The following is a 27,420-nucleotide window of genomic DNA, read 5'->3' as shown; positions in this document are numbered from 1 at the left end:
TCACATTTCCTTCTGAATCTGACACTCTTCTAATTCCTGCCTCCACTTTTAAGGACCCTTCTAATTATACTGGGCCCACCTGGAGAATCCAGAAAAATCTCCCTCGTTCAAAGTCATTGGATTAGCACCTTAGTTCCACCTGCAACCTTAATTCTCCTTTGTCATTTAACCCAACATATTCACAGGCTCTGAGGATGAGGACGCAGACATCTTTGGTGGGGGCAGTCATTCTGCCCACCATAATGAGATTCCACACATTAAATACACATTAAATACACCACAGTTTAATATTTTTGCAACAGTTCAATAACTGTCATTCGGTTGCTTTAATCTACAGAATTTATCTTTTTTTGTCTAAATAAAACCTATTAAGCTGGCCAGATACAGCAGTAACAAAAAAATGTAAAGAGATCTAAAATGAACTGTACAACATTATAAAGTAGTGGTTGTTTGTGTGTCTACATGTATGTATATTATATATATAAAACTATACATGTATACATATGTGTATTTATAAACATATATGTATATACACACATACACGTAATTTTAAAATTAATCGAGTGGTTCTAGGAAATTAATATACAACAAAGACTCCTGGGAAGGTAATGCTTATAAAATAAGCCCATGTTTATGATGTTCTAAAATCAGTCCAAAATAAGATTTTTAGTGAAGACTAAAAAGGATAAATTCTCTCCATGTTAGCCATTTTTCCCTACATGTTTTCTTCTTGCTTTTTTCCTGTTGTCCATATTAAACTTCCTTGTGCTCTTAAAGGCCTGCCTTCGTGTCAAGTGACCAGATCCCTCATGGACAAGGTCAATCACCAACTCCCAAATGTATCAGTGCAGCTGCTCTGGAGGAAATCACTGAAAAATAAAGGAAAACCATCCGTGCGTTGTTCCATCCAGTATACCTGTGATTTTGGAGAAAAAGGTCCTAAGTCCTTCCATGGCTGAAATGCTAGCTTTGGTTTTAGAGAAAAACTTTACTTTCAAGTGTAACCACTGCCATTGGCCAGTGCTGGTACCTGGCCCCCGGCAGACTTAAAAGACGGGAATGTGATAGTGGCGGTCGTTCTCCGTCAGCAGGGAGATCTCTGGCCACTCCCGGAGAGGCTCCTCTGGGTAGCAGACTTCAAAGTCTCTGGAGTTAAACTTGAACAGTCTGAACACTTTTATCTTTACTTCAAGGGAGTATCCAAGTATAAACATATCAATCTGGGGATGAGATGAAAGAGAAGTCACAACTACACACTTTCAAATTCCTGCCTCCCACCACGGCGGGGGAAAGTGTTCCTCTGCAGTTTATGAAATAATCTACTGTTGACAGACCTACCCGTGAACCACTGAGTGGGCACAGAGTTAGGAACAAATGTCCATTGTGTGGAAGGAAGGGGACAAGCGTAGGAACATCTCTCGAGACTAGTGTGAAGAAATCACAGGAAAAAGCTATTTGGATAAAAAAATTAATGAAAAAGAAAGCAACGCTCACAATAAAAACTGCAATGTTTTCTAACCTATCATTTTAAATCAATGTGTGTAAAAACGTTAGATAATTTTGTTCACCCTCTGGGAAAGCAAAACAATAAAAAGAAACCCTTTTCTATGGGGATAAAAGGATTTTCTGGACTTAAAAAAATGTCAATTAATTTCTATTTATCTGCAATAGGTAACCAAATGCTTTCCCAATGTTATTTCATTTTGCAGTTGGACTTTTTCCTGGTGAACCTCTGTGTGAGAGAACCTGTTATCATCTGAGAAGCAGCACGAGAGGTCAGAAAGGCTCCCAGAACTGGTTGCCCTCTCTGCCAGGTCTGGGGAGACACAGAGCAACCAGCACAGAGTAATGAGGTTTATTACTCTTCTTTTCCTCATTTTAGGGACAATAATATCAACCAACCACCTCTGTCCAGTTGGTTATATCACTGCTGAAAGTAACCCCCAAACACCTTTATGTTCAAGTAGCTGAATACATAACATCTTTAATCAAACACATGTGGTTCTTCCACCCCATTTACCTGCTCTAGTCCACACGTGTCGCCCACAGAATTCAGGTGATTCATCATGAAGCTCAAAGGATCAGATGATGTCTCCCTGGCAAACAAGAGTCTAAAAAGACTGGGAATGACCTTTTTAGTCTTCATTTGCTCATAAACTTCAGTGACTTGATATAGCATGATGAACTTTAAAGCTTCATAAAGTTTATATTCCAGAATGGCATCAGAAAAAAGGATGTTGCACATACACCCTCTCTTGTGATAATCTTTAATTCCATTAAATTCAGTCCACTAAAAACACAGATGTAAAAGTGAAATTTAGAAGGGTAAAGGTGACTATATACACCAATGCATAATTTTTAAAGTACTTATAAAATAATCCAAAGATTAATAGAAGAGACTGGATCTTTAACTCTTTTTATCTTCTGGCACTATTTCCTTTTTTTAAACCACAAGTATATTGCAACAGATGGAATGTTTGTGTCTCCCCCAAAATTCATATGTTAAAACCCTAATCCCAAAGTGATAGTACTAGAAGGTAGGGCCTTTGGGACATGATTAGGTCATGAGGGAAAAACCCTCACAAATAAGATTGGTGCCTTTATAAGAAGACGCCAACAAGCCTCTTTCCACCACGTGGGGACACAGCAAGAAGATGACTGTCTATAAGACAGGAAGAAGATCCTCACCAAAAACCCCACCCTGCTGGCACCCTGATCTCAGACTTCGAATCTCCAGAATTGTAAAATATAAATGTTTGTTGTTTAAGCCGCCCAGTTTATGGTATTTTGTTATATGGCTGTTATAGCAGCTCAAGCTAAGACAGAAAGATATATATATAGATAGATATATAGATATAGATATAAAACTTTTACATTAACAAACTAGTTTAAATAAAATATTTTTTCAAAACAGTACCACCTACTTGTACTAAGCAATCAGTTTTCTAAAACTGCTTAGGATAGTTGGGTTATACAAAGGATATTTCAGAAAAGAATAGTGCCAGCATTCTTTAACACTCGCCATGTACCCTGCACAGTTTAAAGCACTAGATGTGTACTAAGTCACTGAATAACTGTACAGGGTATATACTATTCATATTTCCATTTTACAGATAAGAAAAGCATGGCTCAGAAAGATTAAGATATTTCCCAATGTAATCTAGCAGATGGTAGGCCCACGATTCATTCCAAATTATCCAAAATCTGTGTCATTATTAAAAGGCAGAAAGAATGTGTAGAAAAATGAAACTAGACCCTTATCGCTCACCATATACAAAAATCAAATCAAAATGGATTAAAGACTCAAATCTAAGACCTGAAACTATGAAACTACTAAACAAAAACATTGAGGAAATGCTTCAGGACATTGGTCTGGGCCACGACTTCTTAAGTAACATCCTCAAAGCACAGGCAACCAAAGCAAAATTGGACAAATGGGATCACATCAAGCTAAAAAGCTTCTGCACAGCAAAGAAATCAGTCAACAAAGTAAAGAGACAGCCCAGAGAATGAGAGAAAATATTTGCAAACTACCTGTACAACAAGGGATTAACAACCAGAATATATAAGGAGCTCCAACAACTCAGTGGGAAAAAATCAAATAATTTGATCAAAAAATGAGCAAAGGATCTGAATAGACACTTCTCAAAAGAAGACATAAAAATGGCCAGCAGGTGTATGAAAAAATGCTCAACATCATTAGTCATCAGAAAAATGCAAATCAAAACTACAACGAGATATCATGTCACCCCAGTTAAAATGGCTTTTATCAAAAAGACAGGCAATAACAAATGCTGGGGAGGATGTGGAGAAAGGGGAACCCTTGTAACTGCTGGTGGGAATGTAAATTAGTGCAACCACTATGGAGAACAGTATGGAGGTTCCTCAAAAAACTAAAAATAGAACTACCATATGACCCAGCAATCCCACTGCTGGGTATATATCCAAAGGAGAGTAATTCAGTATATTGAAAAGGGATCTATACTCTCATGTTTACTGCAGCACTATTCACAATAGCCAAGATTTGGAATCAACCTGAGTGTCCATCAATGGATGAATGGATAAAGAAATTGTAATACATATATACAATGGAATATATAGCCACAAAAAGAATGAAATCCTGCCATTTGTAACAACATGGTTGAAACTGGAGAACATTATGTTAAGTGAAATAAGCAAAACATAGAAAGACAAATCTTGCATGTTCTCACTCATATTGGGGAGCTAAATATTAAAAATAATTGATCTCATGGAGACAGAGAGTAGAATGATAGATGTCAGAGGCTGGGAAGGGTAGTGGGGAAAGGGGGGATAAAGTGGGAGTGGTTAATGAATGCAAATTATAGTTAGATAATTAGAATGAACAATATATGATAGCACAACAAAGTGACTATAATCAACAATAAGTTAGGGTATAGTTTAAAATAACTAAAAGAATAGAATTGGAATGTTCCTAACACAAAGAAATGATAAATACCTGAGGTGATGGATACACCAATTACTCTGATTTGATTAGTTCACATTGTATGCCTATATCAAAACATCATATGTACCCCAAGAAGACATACAACTATTATGTACCCATAATAATTAAAAATAAAAAAAATAATAAAAAAAGGCAGGAAGAACTCTTAGTCAAATTATTACATCTGTGCCATTCCCAAGTTATCAATAGGTGCATTCCAGAAGAGATTTCTGAGCACCTTGTCTGGATCTTGCACCACATTTTTCTGGGGAAACAAAGGTAAATGATTAGTAAGGTTTCCAGGCTAGCCCATAGAAGCCTCCTTACCCTACAAAAAGCCTAATTATCAGGTAGAACAATGTTGCTCTCATTCATTACTTGGAAGGAGAAAGAAGAACAAGGAAAGGAAACCATTAGTGACTAGAAGAAGCATTTCTGCTTGCATGTCTCACTTTCCTAACATAAAGTGATATGCCTGGCATTGGAGAAAACTGGCTATACTTGGGATATATGCTTTTATTCTTAGTCTCTTAGTCTTTTTCTCTTTTTCCCCCAAACACTCACCTGTGTTTTCAATAATTCCACACATTTACGTAACTTCCCAAACACATTTGAACCTGTATACTTCTCAGGACCAAAACTGTACTGCTGAATCCAATTACACCCTTGTGAAAACAGCAGTTTTTCAGGAAGCTTGAAAAGGAAGTAGATGCCAACAATGATTAGTATCTCAACGTTTACTACACACAACTCGAAATATGACACAGCACAGTCTTATCTCATCTAGCAATCTCCATTTAAAAAGACTATAACAGTTAAGTAAAAAGCATATAGTCTTTTTTTTTATTTGTGGATTAAGTGATTTTTAGATCAAATTCTTACTTCATAATCTCACAAGTGATGAAAACCTAAATAAAGAATTGTGTCCATAGAAATAATCTTTTTGAATAAAATACTTACCAAACTTCACAGATGTAGCCCTTTAGAAATTATTTTTAACCAAATGATGTTCCGGTAGTATAGTACCTCAAGAAACAGGCAGATTTTAGAATGATGCCCTCTAAGGTTCAAATCTAGCTGTCACTCACCAGCTGGCAGATTACTTAACCAGCATGGATTATTTCAACTTTCAGCCTCATCCTCCACTGTAAATTAAGGATAACATTGTCCATTTTATAGGGCTTTTGTTTGGATTAAATAAGATTGTGGTGTATGTAAGAATCTGATCACTTGTAGGTAGCCAATGTTTTCCCACCCAACTCAGCTTGTTGAGCCCATACAACCCTCTGTGTGTGTTTGTATCTTTGTCCTCAGCAATAGCAGCAGGGCTAGCATACTGCACACACTCAATAAGCATCTGCTAGATTAAAGGGAACTCATAAAAACAAATTTAAATAAAAGACGTTAAGGAAATAGGACTCATGTACCTCTATACACATGTGCTTTATATTTCTTTGATCTCCCATTCTTAAATATACATTCTAGATTACGCATATTGCATTCAGAATACAAATTAAGGTTATTCATCAAAAATGTACTACCTTACGTTAAGAAAACGAGCCACAAACTTGGAGAAAATATCTGCAAATTACAAATCTGATAAAGCACTATATTCTGAATATATAAAGAACTCTTAAAACTCAGTAATTCAAAAAAAGCAACCCAATAAAAAATGGGCAAATGATTTGAACAGACATTTTCCAAGAAGATAACATGGGTGGCATATAAGCACACGAAAATATGCTCAACATCATTACTCATTAGGGAATGCAAACTAAATGCACAATGATACCAATTCACTCCTATTGGAATGGCTAGAAAACAAAGAACCTGACAATACCATGTGCTGGTAGAATGTGGAGCAACTGAACTCTTATACATTGCTGGTGGAAATGCAGAATGGCTGAGCCACTTTGAAAAACAGTTTGGCAGTTTCTCATAAAGTTAAACATACACCTAGCATACAACCAGGCAATCTCACTCCTAAGGATTTACCCAAAAGAAATGGAAACTAATGTTCATGCAAAATCCTATATGAGAATATTTATAACAGCTTTATTCATAGTAGCCCCAAACTGGGAACAATCCAGATATCCTTCAACATTCCATGTGAATGAATAAACACACTGTTATATTCATGTAAAGGAATACCACTCAACAGTAAAAAGAGACGAACTACAAATTCACAGATGAATTCACGGGTGAATTTCGAATGCATTATGCTAAGTTAAAGATGTCAGATTCAAAAAGCTACATACTGGATGATTCCATTTATATGACATGCTGGAAAAGGCAAAATTAGAGGGAAAGAAAACAGATCTGTAATTGCCAGGGCTGAGGGTGGGAGGAGGATTGACTACAAAGGTATTCAAGAGAATCTTTTGGGTGGCGGTTATACACTGTATGCATTTGTTAAAACTCACAACTACAGAGTGAAAAAGTGAATTTTACTGGATTACCTTATTTACAAAAGAGAGAAGCCCCTCAAGAAAGATGGTGGCATTAAAAAACAAAAGGAACACTGAGCATGACTATCTTTCTGAGATGGTTTGTTTGCAAACTGACATGAGAGATAGAAGATTAGGTTAAATGGCCTCTAAAAGTTTCTTCAATCTCATGATCCCCTGAGCACAAAGCCACCCAAAGACCAGGAGTTTCTGAGTTGAGATCGTCAACATGACATTTTCTGAGTTTCCAGTGTGAAGACATACCTTAACAATGTCTTTTTCTCTCATCCATGATGGAAAGGAGATGCCGCGGCTGAATATCTGAAATAACACCGATCTGAGAGCGTCGTAGTTATCTCTCTTGACTTGTCGAACACATTTAATATGATGCCGCCAAAACAGCTCCTCATAAGCCTATTAGCACAAAAGAGAAAGTTGTTTATTAATTCCATGGGACAAGAGAATAAAAAAAGTGAATTCACTATTTTCAGTGAGGTGTTCCTCCCAACTAAAGTGGACAACAGAAACAATGATAAATTATGAACGTGACCACATGTAATTTTTAAGTGACTCTCACGTACATAGGATCTATGGCATGATATTTTAGCTGAGAAATCCTGGATGGATTGACCAGGGTAGGTCACTTTGGGCATATAATGGATGCAACCTAACGACAGTGAAAAATACTATAAACTTTTAAGACCATGTTAAGGAGTACTTTAAATGTCCCCCTCCACACCCACACCCACACCCACACACCACCTTTCCTTTTCCTTTTGCTAGTGACAAGATTGGGCAGCACTGCTGGGAATATTTACCATGATTGGTCCAATGGAAAATTCTAAAAATCCTCAAAATATTTTTATGTCAGGGTGCATAATTCCTTCAAAGACAGTATCCACCACACATGCAGATGTTTTAACAGGCCAGGAGATAGCCACAAAGAGCACAATGCTCAAGTTTCCTGACATTACAGGCCTAATCTACTTAAGTCCTCGAAGATATAAGCTCTAGGTAAAAGACCCAAAGCCAACGTCTAGCAGCTGTTTGGCTTTTGAATTAAAGCCACAATTGTTACTTGCATCACATTTTGATATTGGTTGATGTCGGGATTTAATAAAACAGAAAGGAATGTTTCCTGATTTCGACAAACTCTATGTCTTCCATAACCTCTATAAACAGACATACCTTCCTCATCAGCTTGGCACGAGGTGTTTCTCCTTTCCATTCTCTTGCACAATAACTGAGTAAATCAACTTCTGCCTCCACGCTGAGGTTCCCTGGAGCAAATAAAAAATAAAAGGCAGGTTAATTTTCCTCTCCCTTCTTGAGCCCTCTGGACCTTACGAATAAAGAAACATACGAATGAAAATAGTTTACTTTTGAATTTTCTCTGCAGATATCCAATCCACCTGAAAGATAAAGGGAACAATAATATCAAAATTCTGCTTTGGATAGCAAGCATGTATTTGAAATTTAAAGATGCTATAATGACATACCATTTCAGCCGATGCCCTAAGTAAAAATGCAGCCTCCTGAAGCAGCAGAGGGCGGCACCTAGAAATGAAACTGCCAACATCACGGAGCCCTTTCCTAGTCTCCAGATGGTATCCAAGGCTTGGCTTGTAAGTAGTATCCAGTGGTGAACCTGGTCACTTCCTACAAGAATTACCAAAAAAAAAAAAAAAAAAGGCACATCGCAATTACCCAAGTCTACTTTAAGAGAAAAAAATATATATAGATGGGATCATTTTACCTGTAAAGTGTCTATCATTGATTTACATAAATCAATTTTTTATCAAATTTTTAAAGTATTTAAAAATTCAATCCAAAAATTAAAGAAACACCTAGTTTTCCCATAATCAGTATTACATATAACATCTTTGTCCCACAAAACTAAAGGGGAATAATGAATACAAAGAGTATGGGCTTCAGAATCTCTCAGAGCTGAATTCAAAAACCTACTTCTACTTTATCCAGCTGTATGACTATGGCAACCTAATTCCTCTTCTCTTGAATTTTGTTGACTGTAAAATGAGGGAGAAAATACTGACCCTGCTGGGGAAAGACAAAATTAAATTTTTAAGCAGAAGCACAGTGCCCGGCACATACTTGGTTCTTGCTGAATTTCTTGAATCCACACACAATTACAGGGGTTCAGTTAGGCCCCCAGTACACTGTGGGCAATCAAACCAGGTGGCCTCTAGCGATGCCTCCAATATCCACTTCTGCCCGTTTTTATAGTTTTGAATCATTATAGGCCATCACATATGGCATCACTTTAGCAGCACAGGATGAGTGACTCAAACAGCAGGCACATAGACATCATTTCCAGAAAGTAGACCACTTAAAAACAAGAGTCATGAGATGGATTTAGATAGGCTGCTTATGAGATACACTGTGATTCCTGGTTTGACAAGAAAGAAAACTAATAGTCCTAGAGAGCTCAAATGGTGCACTTGTAACATTTTGCTGTGTTCAGTAGATTCCTCGTTATGTTTGGACATGTAAAATGCTGAAGAACAAATGAGGAAGAGGACCTCTGAATAGTGGCCAAACCTCCTCGGATTCATTGCAAAATAATTCCTCCACAGCACATGATTTAGTAAAATACCAGTGATTAACCATAGTAAAAGCCTCCTCAACATAGTAAGTACAATTTTAGCATTTTTTTTATCATCTGGATATTTGATGTGCATTTACACTCTCAATAAAGAATTTTCCAGCAAATAAAAAAATGCCTTTACAATTACTTGAAAGGACATTTTCAAAAACAAGTGCTTATCTGTTTAGAATAGTTGATTAGCTATTCAAATCCTTATATAATTACTCCCACCCAGAAATTTGGTAAAACTTTTTATGAATGTTTAAAAACATAAAGCTTTATTAGCTTTATATCTGTAATTTAGATTTTTATTAATCCAGACTGATTTCTCAACTCTGAAAATTCTGATATGTGCAATATTTTTAGCAAATCCTTAAATTCATGGAAAACTAAAATTTTGCCTATGTGATACATAAGTTCTTTTGTTGTAGCTATAAAAATTTTTTAGAAAAAATGGAATATAACACGCTTTTACAGTTTTTTCCTCATTATAAAGTTGGACATCTTTTCAAATCAGTACTGAACATATAAATCTACAATAATCTTTTTAATGAATGCAAAATATTTCAGTACAGACTGTCCTATATGTAAGCACTGCTTTACTGATAAACTTGGTTTCCCATTTCTCACTTTTATAGACAATGCTGTGGCATATATTCTTTTCTAACAGTGCTGTAGAGTCATGACAGCTTTTTCTAAAGGATAATTTCAAGAGGAAATCCTAGATCAAAGGATGTGCACATTTTTAGTTTTGACGATGTTGCCCCAGTGCCTTCCAAAACAACTCTGTCGACTGACACTCCCACCACAGGTAGGAGAGCACCTATTCCCCTAAACCCCAATACTGGTTATGATTTCATTACAGCCCAACAAGGTTCACAGACTTTGATTTCTATTTATAGCTTACGGTTCTACATTATTTTAATATAGATGGTTTCAATTTCTCACGTCAGGCTGCATTTCTGTAGTAATTCATGAGACTAGGATTCTCCTGTATGTACTGGCCATTCGCATTTCTTCCTCTGAAGGGCCTTTTGAGAGCGTCTGCTGACTTCCCACAGGGTGGTACCCATTTGTGTGCGGACGTGGAGGGCTTGCAGTCACTGAAGTAGGGACTGGCTGCTTTCTCCTCCATGGGCACGTGCTTTATTTGTCATAGACTCCATCTAACCTGCTGCATTCCTGTAAGTTACCAGCCAGCTCCTCGAGGAATTTGACATGAGCCATCTGAACCAAGGTGAACTCTCCAGAGCACAGGGCCTCTCCTGCAGCTGCCCAGGCCTCCAGGGAGACCTGCTACAGGTGACAGTTTTCCCCCCTTACACATACTCTTCCCTAGTATTCTGCCCTCATCCTCAAAACTAACCCCCACCTATAATCCAAGAAAGAAATAGTGACATGATCAACTTATCAGAAAAAAAACCCTAGAACATAAGCCTGCACTCCTGGCCTCCCTCTACCCAATGTGCCCACAAGAAACTCAAGCCAAGAAGGGTGGGCCAGGGAGTGTAATCACAGGGGTGCTGGCGTGGGTACCAGGGAGCCATCTGGGCAGGGCAGGCGGTACTTTGCGGGACTCGTGAGGTCACATGTAAGCAGGCCATAGCCATATAGCCATGTAAAGCATAGATACAAGCTGTTCATAATGTTAGGAGTGGGGCTTCTAAGTCAAAGGGGAGGAAGTACAATGTTTTAGTAGGAAACAGTATGACTTCACCAATAACTAAAATAGTGACAATGTAAGCTTTTGCTATGTGCCAGCCCCGAGCTAAGCATTTTACAGGGATTATCTCACTGACTCCTGTGAGGCCCTGGAGTCTGACCTCGTGGTTCCCATGTGATTTGGGGCAAATGACTTTACCACCCCAAGCTTCAGTTTCTGAATCTAGGAATGAAGACAGTATGTAACAGAGCCTGGTACACAGTGAGTGCTCACCGCATGTTTGCTCTTATGATCATCGTGGAATCACAACATAGGAGATAGAGCAGGATCTGCCTCTCAGAGCTGTTGTAAGGCTGAAAGGAAAGGCTGGGAAAGAGCTTAGCACAATGTCTGGCACACCGTAAGTGCCCTAAAAATGCTAATTATTATTTTTATTGGTATTCCTCTGATCATCCTTATTTTGCAGCTGAGAAAACTGTGAGGGAGAAAAAGATTAGATAATGGGACTCAGCCAGCAAGTGAGAGCTACAATCCCAAAACAGGAGCTATGCAGTGTGCTATGGTTTGAGTGTGTCCCCAAATTTCACACGCTGGAAACTTAATCCCCACATTTATGTGACGATTGGAGGTGGCCTTTGGGAGGTAATTAGGATTAGACAGGGTCATCAGGGTGGGGTCCCATGATGGGACTGGTGGCTTTATAAGAAGAGGAAGAGAGCTGAGCTGACACACACACTCCTGCCCTCTCGCTATGTGATGCCTCCACCATGTTTATGACGCGGCAAGAAGGCCCTCACCAGATGCCAGTGCCATGCTCTTGGAAGCCCCAGCCTCAAGAACTGTAAGAAATAAACTCCTTTTCTTTATAAATTACCCAGTCTGTGGTATTCTGTTGTAACAACAGAAAACAGACAAAGACATGATGCTAGAAGTTGCCCACTTTACCACTTGGCTGTCCTGCCTCTGAATTATAGAACTGAGTAAATCTTCAAATAAGTGTTGCTACAGCAAGTAAAATTAAGACTCTTTAAAAGGAAAATTTAAAAATGATTTACTCCTGCCTGGGCCAATAACTGGATTACAACTTAAAAATGACAGAGAAGAAAACACCATAATGAGATACTTCGTGAAATAGTATCATAATGACAATTTTGATGATTTCCTGAGTTGAATCTCATTTCCCCAAACACAGCTGAGAGGGGATAAAATTGTGGACATCAGAAGGTTCACAGGAGTCCCCTTCTGTCAGCCTGCCAAGGAGAATGCTGCAGTCTCCAGCCCAACTCACTGCCCCCAGAAACGGGTGCCCACTGAAGGGGTGCTGAGGCTTGGTGACTGGGACAGAGAGAGAGAGGAAGGAGAGAACATTCCACCCCCATGAATTCAGTCATTCTACAAAATAAAAAGAAAAGGGAGTGGTGGTGGGGGCAAGTTTTGGCAAAGAAGAATCTCCAGAAAGTGCAGGTGGCAAGAGGCAGAAAAGGGAAATGTTACCAGGAATTATGGATTTGATCCTCTTGAATGCCTGTCAAGAGTAACAAAAAATGAAATTTCTTTTCAATCCTTGTGAACTGAAGCACTTGGGTGGTAGCTGATATGAAGCTGTATGTACAGCACAATGCACTTCTGCTATCCTGGGAACTATATTAACTAGGTCTCAGGCACCCCCCCACCCCCGTCCTCAGCATTAAAGCATGCTGAGGCCCCAACCCACACAGGCAGAAGTCATGCTCAGGAGTTAAGATATCCTTGAGGAATATCCAGAACCTCCTGAAATCAACAATGTGAATATCTGAAACTAAAATCTGGTCTGTGGTCACACAAACTATATATGGCAGAGGGGACCGCTGGCTAAAATTACAAAAATAAAAGGGGGGCACCGTTTCCTGTGGTAAAATTTTATTTAGTTTTTTTTTTTCCATTCTCTACAATATACCCCAAAGCTAAAGTAATTGAAACATTAAAACAGGAAACCAAAAAAAAAACACCACCAAAACCCCGAAAACAAAACTAAAAGACACTGAAGAGCCGGAAACCGAGCGATTGTGCAGACAGCAGCTACCCCAGGAACCTCGGGGTCCCAGGACGTCACGGTCTCTCTCTCATGGAAACTCAGCAGCATCTAGTTGGCCTCCCAAACCTCCAGTGCTGTTCCAGGTCCCGAATAGCTAATTCTTTACTATCTCTACTTCCCCACAGGTGAGCTGCACAGTCTTCAACCTCGTCTACTTCCTCTCGCAGCCTTACTCACCTATGGCACCAGCACCACGGTGCTTTTTCTCCGCACACAGACGCTGTCAGCAGCCTCTAGCTTGTTTTCCCTCCCTGAAGCAGAGGTGGTGTATGTCAAGGGCTACTGAGGGGGCTAGAGGAGGCTATCAAGACTGAGCTGGGAGGACACAGAAGGCAAAATTTAATTTGGATGTTTGAGGTAGCAGAGAAGGCAAAGACATACACATACAGTGAAATCACCTTACTAAAAACTTTAAGGTAAAAGCACCATACTTAATAAAAACAACATCTATTCTATCTGCTTCAGTGCCATATTATGGTTATGCAACAGGAGAGGGAAGAGGGTGAAGATAGACTCATGGAATAGGAGGTGACAGCTAGACATTCTCTCCACGGCAAGAGAAGTGGGAAGACGGGAGAGGTGAGCATGGAGAGGACACAGCACATCTGAGGTGTCATGGAAGCCTGCTCCCTTTGAAAAGGGGAATGTGGCTTTCAGGTGATTCTAAACAAGGGCAGGAAGTACCACACAGAGGAGTGAATTAAAGCCAAATGGTAGTGGAGAGGACAGGGATAGGCTGGGAATGCATTCCTCCCCCCACCCCTCACCTCATCCTCACACTTCCTCCCACCGGGGCTGGGTGCTGGACAGGGAGGCTGTGAAGAGAAAAGATGCACTCCTCCCCTCAGGGAAGCCCTGGTCTGGAGGCAGGATGCCTTCCTGAAAGGAAAAGCTGCTGGTCAGCTGGTCTGGGCAAACAGAACTTCAACCGGCACTCCCCAGGGTGAGAAGTCCTGGTGCCCAGGTGACAGATTGACCTCCACTCCCCAGCAGGCCACCTGTCCCAGAGGTTTTAGTTTCTCATTAGGCCTCAGTGTAGCTCTAGAGAACAGTTGGGAGCTTTCAATGTGGGAATTGATTGCTTAATTCTGAGGAACTCAGAGGCTTGAGAAAAAAACAACATAGTGCACACTAGTCTAATAAATTAAGCACTACACACAATGAAAAACACACAGAGCAATCCTCGTAGGCCATCAAGGTTTCTAAGTAATTTGGAGCACATGGAGTCTCAAAAGATTTTTAGAAGTCAGCACAGCAGTGAGAAAGAGTGGGTTTAAATTATCTTGGTTCTCACAGAATCATAGGTTCGGTGTTTTTATACCAGTTATGAGACAAATATTCAGGAAAAAACACCCTCTTAATAAACCCTTGAAATGGTGAAGTCGAAAGACTTTCTAAACTCTTGTATTTGAGGCATTAATTCTGTTCAGTTAAGAAACGACAGTTTTCCACTCAGTAAAGTACAATAAACAACAACTACAAGATCAGTATCACTGAAGAAGAGAACCACCAAGTGGAAGGTTTTATCTTGAAAGTCGTGACCAGTAGACATTTAACTGCAGCCTGTCATGCAACCTCCTTACACTGTTAGCACAATCCCCACAGGTTGGGGGGCGCATTTCACATGAGGCTCCTGTTAGACTGAAAAGTATCAATAAATACAACAGGAAACTGCTCCTTGCCAAACACTGAGGATTTTGTGTGTGTGCTTTTAATAACATCATAGCTCAGAGGTTTTTGTTTTCATTTGACAGGACACATCTTCTAAGAGCATTAACTGCAACCCATCGTTTTAAAGGTAAGTTTCATTTTCTAATTGTGTGTAGTGTTTATAAAACCCACCTAACTATAAAAACACAAACGCTGTAGGCGGGATAAGCTACTATAGAAGAACAAGCTGTAATTCCTTCTCTGTGAAATCACAGAACTCAGGAATACTTTATCCGGCCACACAGGGCTCTCTGGTCTGGGAGAGACAACAGGTTTGGGAAAACAAGCAAAGGACTCTGGTCTTCATTCTGCCATATTGTAGTTGCAAGGCCTTGGACAAATCACTGCATCCTCGATAACCTCAAAAAGTCACCCTAACGGCCAACATGTGGTAACACAGGGTTGGAACAAAATTTAAAAAGCATTATCCAAATGTAAACCATTCAGCTGAGTATCTGCTACAATCTCCCCACCATCTGTCATTCAATCAGTGCTTACAGACCTCTCAGCTGGGAACTCATTCCTTCTGGTTGTGGTCCATTTCCCTTTTTGCAATGTTTCCCTCTTTATTGATCACCAGCTATCATTATTCTATGAACACAGATTAAGCTCCTCCTGTGGGCCAGGCACTGTGCCAAGATGAACACAACAGACTGGCCTCTCCTGGCGCGGACTCTGATGGACCCTCACAGTGGGAATGGAGCACACGAAGGCAACGTGTCAGGGGACAAGGCGGCAGCTCCACAGGTGACGGAACACAGGCATTTTCCCTAGACCAGGCCGGGAAGGCTTCCCCTTGGTGTGAGGCTGCACTGAGATCCAAGAATGGTCAGGAGCTCGCAAAGCAAGGAAAGTGACAGGAGGCTGGGGAGGCCTGAAGATCCAATTCAAGATACTGATTTTTCACTGAAGAGCAAGGGAAGGCCCTGAAGGATTTTAAGCAAGGGGCTGACATGATCAGATCTGTAGCCACACTTGAATCTACCGCTTGGGGTCATGAAGAACAATCTGATTCCTTTTGCATATGGCAACCTTTCAAATCTTTGATGAAATCGCAGAGTGCTTTGAGCTGCAGGAGCTGGAATTCTACTTGTCCTCCAAGGCCTCCCCTGTGTTCCCTGAGCACTTCATCCCCACTGCAGCCAGTTCAGAGTATTCACGACTGTTTCCCCCACTAGCCTGTGACCACCTGTAAGGTGAGTGCTGAGTCTTAATTCACTGTGGATCTGGTCCTCTGAGGAGCTGTCATGAGCACACTTTATTTTTGAAGTGAAGAAACTGAAGCCCAGAGAAAACAAGTAGAAGTCTGACTTTGAACCCCATGTTCTGTCTTACAGCGCCCTTTGAAACTAACTGCTGTACGCACTATCTTCCCCTGAGTAATTCTCTTCCAAGAATGAAAACAATCAAAACCACAAACTCTGAAGATCTATCGTTTCCACTGTGCATCTTTTTCTCTTCTAGCTTAGACATCTCCCACTTTCTCAACCAGTCCCCACGGTATGGTTTGGGGTTCTCTTCATGGTCCAGGTCACTCTTCTCTGAACTCATTTCACAGAGAATGAGTTCCTGGGGATATGATCCCCCCAGGGCAGAATTCAACAAGGTGACCACCTTCTTCTTTCTAGATCAGGGGTCAGCAAGTTTTTCGTGAAGGGTCAGAGTACATATTTCAAACTTCATCAGCCATAGGTCCCTGTCCCAACCACTCAACTCTGCCCTTACGTAGGGAAGGCAGCCACAGACAGTACAGGACGTGGCTGTGTTCCAATAAATAAAACTTCACTCATGGACACTGAAATTTGAATTTCATCTAATTTTCACACATCAGGAAACAGTTGTCTTCTTTTGATTTTTTTTTCCCAACCATTTAAAAATTAAAAACCACTCTTAGGCCATAGGCCATATAAAACAAACAGCAGGCCAGATTTGGCCCATGGACCATAGCTTGCTGAACCGTTTTAGACCATACGTTCAAACTAACGCAGCCTGTGATTACACTCATATTACACAGCTGCAAACAAACAAAAAACCAAAAAGCCCTAGCTTTACATTCAGCCTGCTGTCGATTTAAAGTCCTCTGGACCTGTGCTGGGTATGTCCCCATCTTCACTGCCTTCAAGTTTCCAGGTGAAGGGGCCTTCCTGGAGGCAGGGCCCTGGCCTCACACCCCCTCCTTTACCCCTTCCTGAAAGTCAGAGACTGATCTGACTGGCAGGTTTAGAAGAATCTCCTGGGCATGCTTAGCTCAGCCTCTCCCCTTCTCTCCCTCGGGACCTGCCTGCAGAGAAGGAATCCCTGGGCCTGCTCTCTCTGTGGGAGGGAGGCCTGGGGTTTTAGGGGTGAGTTCAGCTCGGGCACTGCTAGCAGGCCCATCTGGCCACACAACTAAGACATGTGGATTTTATCAGTCATTGAGCTGACTCTACAAGTTTTTTAAATCTCTGATTCCCATGTCTACATTTCAGTTCAGAACGTGGGAATCAAGTGGTTTATCCAGATCACATGTGCAAGTTCTGTGCCTGTTAGACCCAGTCAGGCCTGACGTTTCTCCCTGCGGGATTGCATGCTAATGGCTTTGGCTCGCTGCTTCAACCTGCCAGGGCTTTGCGGCACATGCTCTCACTCAACTCCTAGGCCTATAACGTTAGACTTCTACATCCTAACACAAATTGTTTATGAACACATTGACTAAGGGTACACTCTGACACAAGCCACTTTTCACTTTCAACCCGCAGGTGATTATTCCATTAATCAGAATCATCTGGGCACTGTTGCTAGTGGTTACTAATCCTTCTATTGGCCTCCCTTCCCCAATTCTGTTTTCCACTCTGTAGCCAGTGTGGGTTTGTTTTTTTAAAATATTCAATGGATGTGTCACCTCCGACTTAAAAATTTTCCCATGGCTTTTCTTATTTGTAGAGAAGACCCACATACTGGAAGTCACTGGTGTGAGCTGGAAAGGCCCCTAGCGAGGTGTAAGAAAGGTAAAAAGTGGTCATCAGCCATGGTACCAGCCTAGCCAGAAGCCTTGGGAACTGGTTCTTCTGTAACCAAGAATACTGGCACCAGGCAGTGCTCCAAGCCAAGCCTGAGCCATACCCTACCACCCACCCCCCGGGACCAACTGGAAAGCCCAGATCGGCCCCCACTGGGTTCAGTGTGATCTTGCTGATGGGACCCCACCGCAGAAGCCTCCCTGGCCGCCTCCCAAAGTCTTTACTTCTCCTCTCGCAGACCCAGCTACCTTTACGTAGGCCTGTAGGTCTGCTCTCCCAAGAAGAAACCAAAAGCAAACTTATCAAACTTTATAGAGCATGGCTACTCAAAGTCTTTGGAGCAACAACATCAATACCACCTGGGGACTTCTTAGAACTATAGAGTCTCAAACCCCCTGGAAGCAGACTCTGCATTGTCAAGATCCTCAGGTGACTCGTATGCACACTGACAGCTGAGAGGCGCTGTTACAGAGCCCTGGCTCCACCTGTGGATTTTTTTTTTCCTAAATACTTCCGCAATCTTTTTCTTTTTACTTCTGCATATTATGGGGGTACAAATGTTTAGGTTACATTGCCCTTGCCTCCCCCCAAGTCTGAGCTTCAAGCGTGTCCATCCCCCAGACAGTGCACACCACACTCATTATGTATGTATATACCCATCCCCTCTCCCTCCCATCTGCCCGACACCCGATGAATATTACTATACGTGCACTTAAATGTTGATCAGTTAATGCCAATTTGATGGTGAGTACATGTGGTGCTTGTTTTTCCATTCTTGGGATATTTCACTTAGTACAATGGGCTCCAGCTCCATCCGGGATAATACAAGAGGTGCTAGATCACCATTGTTTTTTGTGACTGAGTTGTACTCCATGGTATACATATACCACATTTTATTAATCCAATCATGTATTTGTGTGTGTGTGTGTGTGTGTGTGTGTGTGTTTTAGCTATTCACTTTTTTTTTCTTTATTTCAGGGTATTATGAGGGTACAAACATTATGGTTACATTTTATGTCTTTGCCTCACCCAAGAGGAGGTTAGAGGCGTGCCCTTCCCCTCCTCAATGCTCCCAGTGTCCTTTAGTTGTGAGTTTATCCCCCGCCCATCCCCCTAATCCCTGTGGATTTTGATTTATTGGACTGGGACCCAGGCATCTGTCTTTAAGTCCCCAGGTAATTCCAACACTGCCAGTGTTGAGAAACACTCTGTTATGAAGTAAGGGCCCCCTCTATCCTTGGCCATTTCTGTTATCTCAAATATATCACCAGATGCCAATTAATTTCCAAAGTTACCATTAGCAGAAATCAGGCCAGATAAAGAAAAATCTCAGCAGTCAAGTAATCCAGCTACAAGTAAGTGTTGCTTCTGTTTTGTGCCCCATCCCTTTGGCCAACGCGAGGGGCTACTTTCACTAGTCAATTGTTGTTTTTCCATGGCGGGAGCTATGTCTATCTAAAAAGGAACTTTTCTGAAATCAGTAATGAAGAAAGGAACCTGACCGTTAACATGGCCTCCAGGGAGGGTGGCCAACTCCTCCAGGTTTGCTTGGGACTCTCCCAGGTTTAGCACTGAAAGCTCCACATCCCAGCACATCCCTCAGTCCCAGACAAGCGGGGATGGCTGGTCACCCACCCAGGGCCCCTCTCGGTCTGACCCTCACCCCTCCCTCTTCTGTCACCTCTTCCTCTTGCACCAGGAGGACAAGCAGCCTTCAGTTCCTTCCAAGAGCTCTCTCCTGCCTCCCCGCCTTGCTTTGCTCGTGCTCTGTCTGGAACATTTTCCTTCCACCCGTGGCCTAGTTCATTCCACTCATTCCCCAGCTCTCAGCTCAAATGTCACTTCTCTGATCATTCCCAACTGCCAGGCTTGAGCAAATCTTCTTTTCCCTCTTTCATAAGCACACGGTGTCCTCTTCACAGCACTTGTCACAGTTTATACAAACTGTGTTTGTGTTTGACTAGTGTCTGTCTCCCTATGTAGACAGTAAGCATCTTAAGGACTGGGGCTGTTTCTGTTTTCTCTCTGCATTCTTGGTGCCTAGGCACACAGAAGACAGTTCATAAATATTTGCTGAATGAATGAAATGAATCCAAGTAGTCAGGATCCAGTCCATGTGTCCCCATGACAGAGACTGCCAGATTCCCCCAGCATCCATTCTCTCTACTCCTTCCATCAAGATCGAACCTGGACTTTCAGCTGGCACATAGCTACTTGGAATAAAGGCTGGTTCCATCCTCCCTGGGTGCTGGGTATAGCTGTGTGAGTGAAATCTCGCCAAGAAGTGCACTTTTCAGAAGTGGCCACTAGGAGAGGTGTGTGTGTTCCTTGCCCTTTGTCCTCCCTACCAGCTGCAGTATGAGTGTGATGAATGATGCTCCAGCAGCCATCTTGTGACAGTGGGCATGGCAGCCCTGCACAGTGGACAAATGAAGTGGAAGGAGCCCACCCCAACCCTGGGGAGCTACCTCTTTGATGTGAGAGAAAGAAACACGTTCACTTATTTGAGGTTGCTCTGTTATCCCATCATACCTAAACCAACTAACAGCCTCTATCTTGGTGGTCTCTTCTGACTTTTAACGTATATGTACCAGGAATAATGAACCACCAGTGTATTTTCTCTTCCCTTAATTACACCCTGTAAATATAAAGCAGGAAGTGAGAATGTGAAGTGGTCGCCTAGCAGGATGGTTTCAAGGTAGTGAAAAGAGGAGGGAACTCAAGGAGGCAGGAACTCGGGTCTGGAGCGGGATAGTTGAGCCATTCTGGACCTCAGCTTCCTCCCCGTGAACACACACAAGGAGGCCAGGCCACTAACTGCCATTTGCCTTCGCTTTCCAAAGGCCTCCTTATTTTAACACGTTTCAGAGTTATGCTGGTGGGACAGTCGTGTTGGGGCGGAAGGCACAGGATTTGAAATAGTTGTGAAATAACTGACGTTCAATTAAACTCAAAATGTTACTCAAAGATTGCACCACAGGAAAGATGCCCTAAGTATATACAGAACATACATAAGATCTTGGCAAATGTCAGAAAGTGCCCTAACCCTTAGAAGTTCATGCTTGGGTCCACAGATCTGTTAAACCAGTCGACCTGAAAGCACAGTTCTGGTAAAGAGCCTTTTCCGCAGGGCTTCCACGGAAGTGGCCAGTTTCTAAAAGACAGCAAGAGAAAAACAAAACAAAACAGAAACGAAGGAATGTTGAGGAGACTTGGAGGGAGGGGGAGGGAGAACTGTACCTTCGTTGGGATGAATCAATGGATTACATATGGGAGAAGACACTGGAATATTACAGGGAGAAGAGCAGGACAGGGCAAGGTAGAGCAACAAGCATGGGGTGTACAAGCCTTCCATCATGACAAGTAGCTAACGACCCAAAATTGAGTTTAACAAATATTTTAAAAAACAAAATGGAGGGATATATAATGGATAAAACTGATCTAATAAGCTCTTAATTCAAGTGATTTTCTCTTCATATCTCATAGGAAGAACTCGATACACCTATGACTTGCACTGTCTCAGGTACAAGACTGAAGGTCCCAACATTTACATTAATTATTCCATTTCCATTTTAAGCTGTGTGACCAACTAATCCTCAGCTACAAACTGACCTCCAACTTCATTTTGTAAATGCCAAGTAAAATGACAAACAGCTGATTTCCTCCGCTAAGCAGCACAGGCAGGTTCCACTCGGCCTGCGCCAGCACTGGCCTGCCATGTTCCCACTCCCCCTTCCTATCAGCCTTTCTGCATTTTGACCTGTCCAAGTAGTTGATGTGAAAGACATAGAGAACTCAGTTTTCCTTTAACTGTGAGGCCTTCTTGCCACAGGTCAAAAAATACACTGCCAATGTGCCAGGCATTATTCTAAGACCTAGGGATAAATTCTCTCATTACCAGGCAGGAAGGAATTTAGTTCACTTTTCTTAAACTTGGGAGACTAAATGCTATGGAGTACCTCTACACCTGCAGTCCCCAACCTCCGGTATCAGTCCATGGCCTGTTAGGGACCAGGCTGCAGAGGTCCACCACCCCCCGCGCCCCCCATAGAAAAACTGTCTTCCATGAAACTGGTCCCTGGTGCCAAAAAGGTTGGGACCGCTGCTCTATGCCCTGGCAAAAGGACATTTAAATGTTCTTCCATTAAATTAATTACAAATCAAATAAATGTGTATACAACCTCAATTTTGAAAACAGATTGTCTTACTAAGTAACTAAACATTTACCAGAGGACTCACACAGACAGAATAGAAAGGAAAGATTTGCTGGTCAAATATACTACAGGGTGTCCCAAAAGCCTCCATACAAATTGTTCAAAGCACACCTTCCAATAAGCTTCCACCACTAGCTCCAATGCCCGTCTCCATTCCTGAGCCATTCAGGAACTGGTTTGCACCCACCAAGGCTGTCCCAAGCAGAGAGAGAGAGGGAGCTTATCTCCACTATGACGGGTACAGGAGAGGGTGGTATGCTTCTCTCTTTTTTTTTTTTTTTTTTTTGACAGTCAACCCTTGGCATTTAATTAAATTCTACTTCTCTCTGAATTGCAGAAGGACTCTCTTGATGAAATGACTTCCAATTACATCATTGCTCCCTCTGCTAGAAGACTAACCCTTATAAGCACCACATGCTAACCAATTGGGCCACTGAAACTACAAGACTAACTATGAACTAATATTCATTAAAAACCAGTAACAGAACAAGAGGAGAAAGAGTTAATGAAGTATTTTAAATTACTATGTGTCTACTCATCCCACAATTCCACACTCAATGTCACAGTCACCTGGTTAAATCAACAGAAGATTTACTATTACATTCTTAATTTAGAGATTTATCAAGAACAGAATTTTATATGCTAGTTTCTGGAATTTTTGTTTATTACCTCGGAATCCAAGCAACAGTACTAACAATGGTCCTTTGTCTCCTAGAAATGAACATAAACATTTTATCATCCTCTTAATTTAAACATGATGGCACCTATCTATTCTGGCTCCAATCACATGGGAAAATAAAAAAATGTAATATTACTAGCAGCGGTCCCTAACCTTTTTGGCACCAGGGACCAGTTTCATGGGAGACAATTTTTCCACTGACAGATGGGGAGGAGTGGCTGCAAATACAGATGGATGAAGCCTTCGCTCTGCCCGAGGCTCACCTCCTGCTGTGGTCCCCCTTCCTAAGTTTCATGGAAGACAATTTTTTCATGGATGGGGGAGGGAGCAAGGGTGGCAGAGCTCTACAGCCCGGTCTATGGCCAGGGAGTTGGGGACCACAGATTACTAGAACAAAGGTTATTGGAAAAATGAGAACATATACAAAAACTTTTTCCTGTTGATTTATGGTGAAGTAATGTTTAAATATTCTTCCATTAAATTAATTACAAATCAAATAAATGTGTATACAACCTCAATTTTAAAAACAGATTGTCTTTCCAAGTAACTAAACATTTACCAGAGGATTCACATGGACAGGAGAGAAAGGAAAGATTTGCTGGTCAAATATACTACAGGGTGTCCCAAAAGTCTCCATAGAAAGGAAAACTTTTGTAATGAATATTTTGTAAATTAAGGCACATTTAGCTAAAAGTTCCCATTTTCCCTATGTACGGCACACCCTGTAGTTCAATAATTCCTCTAGAAGTTGAGACTTAAAATAGCCACATATAGGGAACCACATACATAGGAAGTTTTAGCTCAGTAATGAAAACTTTTTCATAATCTCTCTTCTCCCGTAGCCAGATCTGTGAGAGTTATCTCAAGCAACACTGGTATAAAAATGATAACCCAACTTTAATTCAGAACAGCTTAAATATGATGAAGTAATATTGGAAATTATGGAGAACTCTCAGGTAGAAGCCAGAACTCTGTTTCAGGAGACAGAAGCAAGCAGATGGTTAAGAATCTGTTAGAATTTGTTGAGTCCCATGCTAGGGTTTGAATCCTGGCCACTACTCAGTAGCTAGAAACCTTGAGCAAATTTTGTGACCATTCTGAGCATCAAGAGTCATGATTGTAAAGATTGTGTAAGGCTATCTACGGTCAGTGTCTCTATGTCTACCACCATAAAGAGAACTCCAATGCCCACTGTTATTGTGACAAGGACAGGCACTCTGGGGAACCAGCAATGTCTCCCAGATGAATCTAAGTCTACCTGGGACCTGAGCCAGGTAAAAGGTCACTTTCAAGTTAATAATTGTACCAGTCAAGATTTCTATCTAGATAAAACATATGGCACCAAAAATTACATTTTGTTTGGTATTTAATTATTTCATTTGTACGGAAATGTAAAAGAATAAAAATGGGGTAAACAAGCAGCAAAAACTGCATCAACCATGGAGCATCTGGTTTTAAGCATTCTGTTGCAAGCATGTGTTTTTCGCTGCAGTGTATTTTTCCTCTAAGCCCTCAAACTATTTTTTAAAGAAGGAAAATATTTCTCTTTAAAGTTACAACTAGCACACAGAAGAACCACAGCTGCTCATTCCTCTTCTCCTTGGCACGCACTACCTGCCACCAGCACCCCCTCTACTCCTTGTTCTGCTCCTTGAGAGCAAAGAAAGGCCCTGAAGGCACTTCATCTAGAATAAACTCCCAATTCTTAGCACACCGTTGGCAGTCCATGTTGAAGAGGGAATGTGTTCACCCCACACTCCTCATGGCTTCTCTTGCCACTGGCCAGTCACTGGGTCATTAATGGTTCCCATTTGCCTGCTCTCCTTTTGAACACAGAAATGCTCACCAGGTAAACTCACCTGCTTGCTTAGTGACTACCTGTGGTTGCCCATAGGAACAGGCCAAAGACTGCTTACGGTGAGTGAGAAACATCTGTTTCATACATAAAGTCACTCCTACTTGAATGGCTTTGGATTAACAGAATCCAGAATATTGAGGAACGCACCTTTGAATTAGCAGAGAAGTCTATGTGGCAGGTGGGTGACCTTGTACAAGTTTGTGTGTGGCATGGTTTCTTAAAATGTGGATAAAAATAACAGCTACCTCATAGTATAAGGTAATGATAATAATAATACCAGCAGCAGCCAACATTTGAGTGCTTACTCTGAACCATGAACAACTGGCTGTAAGCACTTTACATGTAATAAATGAGCTAAGACACAAGAAGCACTAAAATAGCCATTACTGCTATTGTTAAATTTTTTGATTTAGCATTAGACCCTTTTCCCCAAACAAAATCTTACCTAGACTAGCAGTGTAAAACAAAAAAAAGCAGAGCTGCTCTAAGTATAGCTGGAGTTGGGGAACCAGGCCAATAGGTTCCTCGGTCCACACGGGGCATTCCTGTCCTCCCAACACCAGCCCCTAAGGACCACCAAGGAGTCCTGTGGCCCCTGAGAACATGGTTGAAAACTTGACCATCACCACTAAACAAATGGAGATGGGCAGTGGTGGAGAGAACCACAGCAGAGCTGAACCAACTGGGACAGTTAATGGCCTGAGGCTGGCCAGAGGCAAGAGCCAGAACAATTGAGGAGGGGGGTGCACACATTGCCTCCTCAAACACGGAAGTCTAAAGTGTGCTGCGAATTGTGAGCTTATTACACTGTAAGACCAGGTCTCGGCCGCCTGACAGGTGATGGTGTCTTCTCTGGGCTTCAGGCACCGCACTAAATGATCTTCAATGCCTCTTCCCCCACCTAATATTCTGATTCAGACGGTGTCTTTCCGGTAATATTGTGCCCAGGTGCTTAGTCCATGATTCTCCAAATCCAAACACTTTTAACAAGGAAGAGTAAAAATATGGCTACCAAAAAATCTCCACCCCTACCTCTTCTGTGGGTTTTCTTCTATTGTCCATTTGCTTTTACTGTCAAATGTTACCTGGTACTATTTGCTATTATCTCAAAAACTAATCTTGGTCTCTCTCTTGCCAAAATAGAGGTAGTAGATAAGAAAGCTGTTCCCATTTTAGCTTTGGCAATTGATTTTAAAACTGTTTTGTTTTTTGGCCAAACATAACTGGCAAAGAAGAGGAATTATGCTCCTAAGTCTTCAGAGGTTATGTTTTGGAGAAGAAAAGTTTTCCATAACCTGATCCTTGAATCACAGTCTTCCTCCGCTGCACACCAACTGCAGATCCTACAACTGGAAAGAATTCAGCCTAAGCTCACAGCACTGGCACGCCCTGAACTTGGTGCAGAGAAAGGAAAAATTACCGGTGATTAAGCCGGGAGTAGGCACCTTTCTGCCTCCCAAACCAGCTTTTTCCAGCTGTGGTCCTACCTCCATTTCCAACTTTCCTTTCTCTGCCAAACTAAGGCAAGGAGAAAAGAAAATAACATAATAAAAAGTTCAAACGAATACAATAGGAAATAGGAAATATTTAACTAATTCTATAATAACCCAAGGTGCAGAAAGGTTGAAAAATGAGTGTGGGAGGTAACTCAATCACAGAATTCTAGACTGGGAGGGGCCTTATGGATCAGCTAGCCCAACGCCCTCATTTATGGATGAAGACAGAGCAGTTGTGACTTCTATCCAGACACTCCCGGGCAGAATAATGTCTACACCTCATGTCCTTACTCCCAGAACGGTGCTGGCTATGTGAATTAAAAGCTCCTGCTGGGCCAAGTGCAATTAATAAGCCTTCCTAGCACCAGACAACTTCCCACAAACGCTGCGGTACCTGCAGCCCAAACTCTGTAAACAGGCGGCCCCTCAAAATTCACTAGTGGGCTCACTCCCCTGGCGCGGCCGCCAAATACAGGACACGGGAATGCGTTCCATCAAAACTGAGAAGGGGCCACCATGTTCACCTTCCTTGGAGTTGGGAAGGAAAACACCCTTCATCCCTAAGCGGGAGAGGACCCAGCTACCAAGCCAGAGGTCAGAGACGCCGAGACCCAAGACTTGCGAGAGCGACCTGCTGCTGCTCTTGTCCGGGGTGGATTTTTTTGTTTGTTTTTTTTTTTTGAGCCCGCGTTTTCTCTGTCGTTAGTAGGTCTGCGAAGGTGTGCGCCACATCCTCTGTCAGCAAAGCGCGAAAGCCGGCAACTTCCCTCCGACACCCGCCGAGCTCGGAGGACCCGGCCCCCTCCCCGGCGCAGGGCCCGCCCCGCCCCCGCCTGGGCTGCCCCGCGGCTCCGAGGGGACCCCCACCCACCGCGTAAGGCCGGCTTCCTCCTTCCAGGAACCAGCCTTTCCCGCCCAGCCAGGCGACCTAAACCGCTCTGCCCCGAGGGCGACGAGCTCCGTATTCACCTGCGACCCGGCCCGGACGCGGCTCGAACCCCGCAGGTGGAGGTGCAGCCCGTGCCCCGCGCGTCACTCCTCCCCGCCCCGCCCGGGGCCCACCTGAGGCGGGGGCGCGAGGCCGTTCCCGCTCCCGCGCCCGCGGGGGACTCCTCGGCGCCGCCATGCCGGCCGCGCGCTGGACGGGCGCGGAGCCTCGGCTGGTGGCTCTGTCAGACGCGGCGGCCACCCGCCGGCACCTGGGCTCGCT

The 27,420-nt window shown here is 42.3% G+C and overlaps 1 protein-coding gene across 1 annotated transcript; it reads right to left on the bottom strand.

Annotated features, from left to right (window-relative positions):
* Positions 1 to 262: 262 nt before the first annotated feature.
* FAM105A (family with sequence similarity 105, member A) lies at positions 263 to 27,420 on the bottom strand. Its single transcript, XM_012642710.1, has 8 exons — positions 27,273 to 27,420; positions 8,412 to 8,571; positions 8,293 to 8,324; positions 8,101 to 8,192; positions 7,177 to 7,326; positions 5,030 to 5,158; positions 2,021 to 2,290; positions 263 to 1,220 (listed from the first exon to the last, which is right to left on the bottom strand). The coding sequence occupies exons 1-8, from the start codon at positions 27,334 to 27,336 to the stop codon at positions 1,047 to 1,049; spliced, it is 1,071 nt and encodes a 356-aa protein (XP_012498164.1). The 5' UTR covers positions 27,337 to 27,420; the 3' UTR covers positions 263 to 1,046.

The sequence above is a fragment of the Propithecus coquereli genome, unplaced genomic scaffold (assembly GCF_000956105.1).
Source record: "Propithecus coquereli isolate 6110/MARCELLA unplaced genomic scaffold, Pcoq_1.0 Scaffold100, whole genome shotgun sequence".
NCBI classification, from domain to species: Eukaryota; Metazoa; Chordata; class Mammalia; order Primates; family Indriidae; genus Propithecus; species Propithecus coquereli.
The sequence above is the reverse complement of the archived record's forward strand: the minus strand, read 5'-3'. Positions and strand labels throughout refer to the sequence as shown.

Bases quoted from the DNA above. Each gene is read 5' to 3' on its own strand.
- FAM105A (XM_012642710.1), bottom strand. From the start codon at position 27,336: ATGGCGGCGCCGAGGAGTCCCCCGCGGGCGCGGGAGCGGGAACGGCCT. The intron at 7,327-8,100 runs GTATGTCTGTTT...TTGTGCTAATAG, and splicing joins GTGCCAAGCTGATGAGGAAG to GCTTATGAGGAGCTGTTTTG. The intron at 2,291-5,029 runs GTGAGTGTTTGG...CTGTGTTTTTAG, and splicing joins TGGAATTATTGAAAACACAG to TGGACTGAATTTAATGGAAT.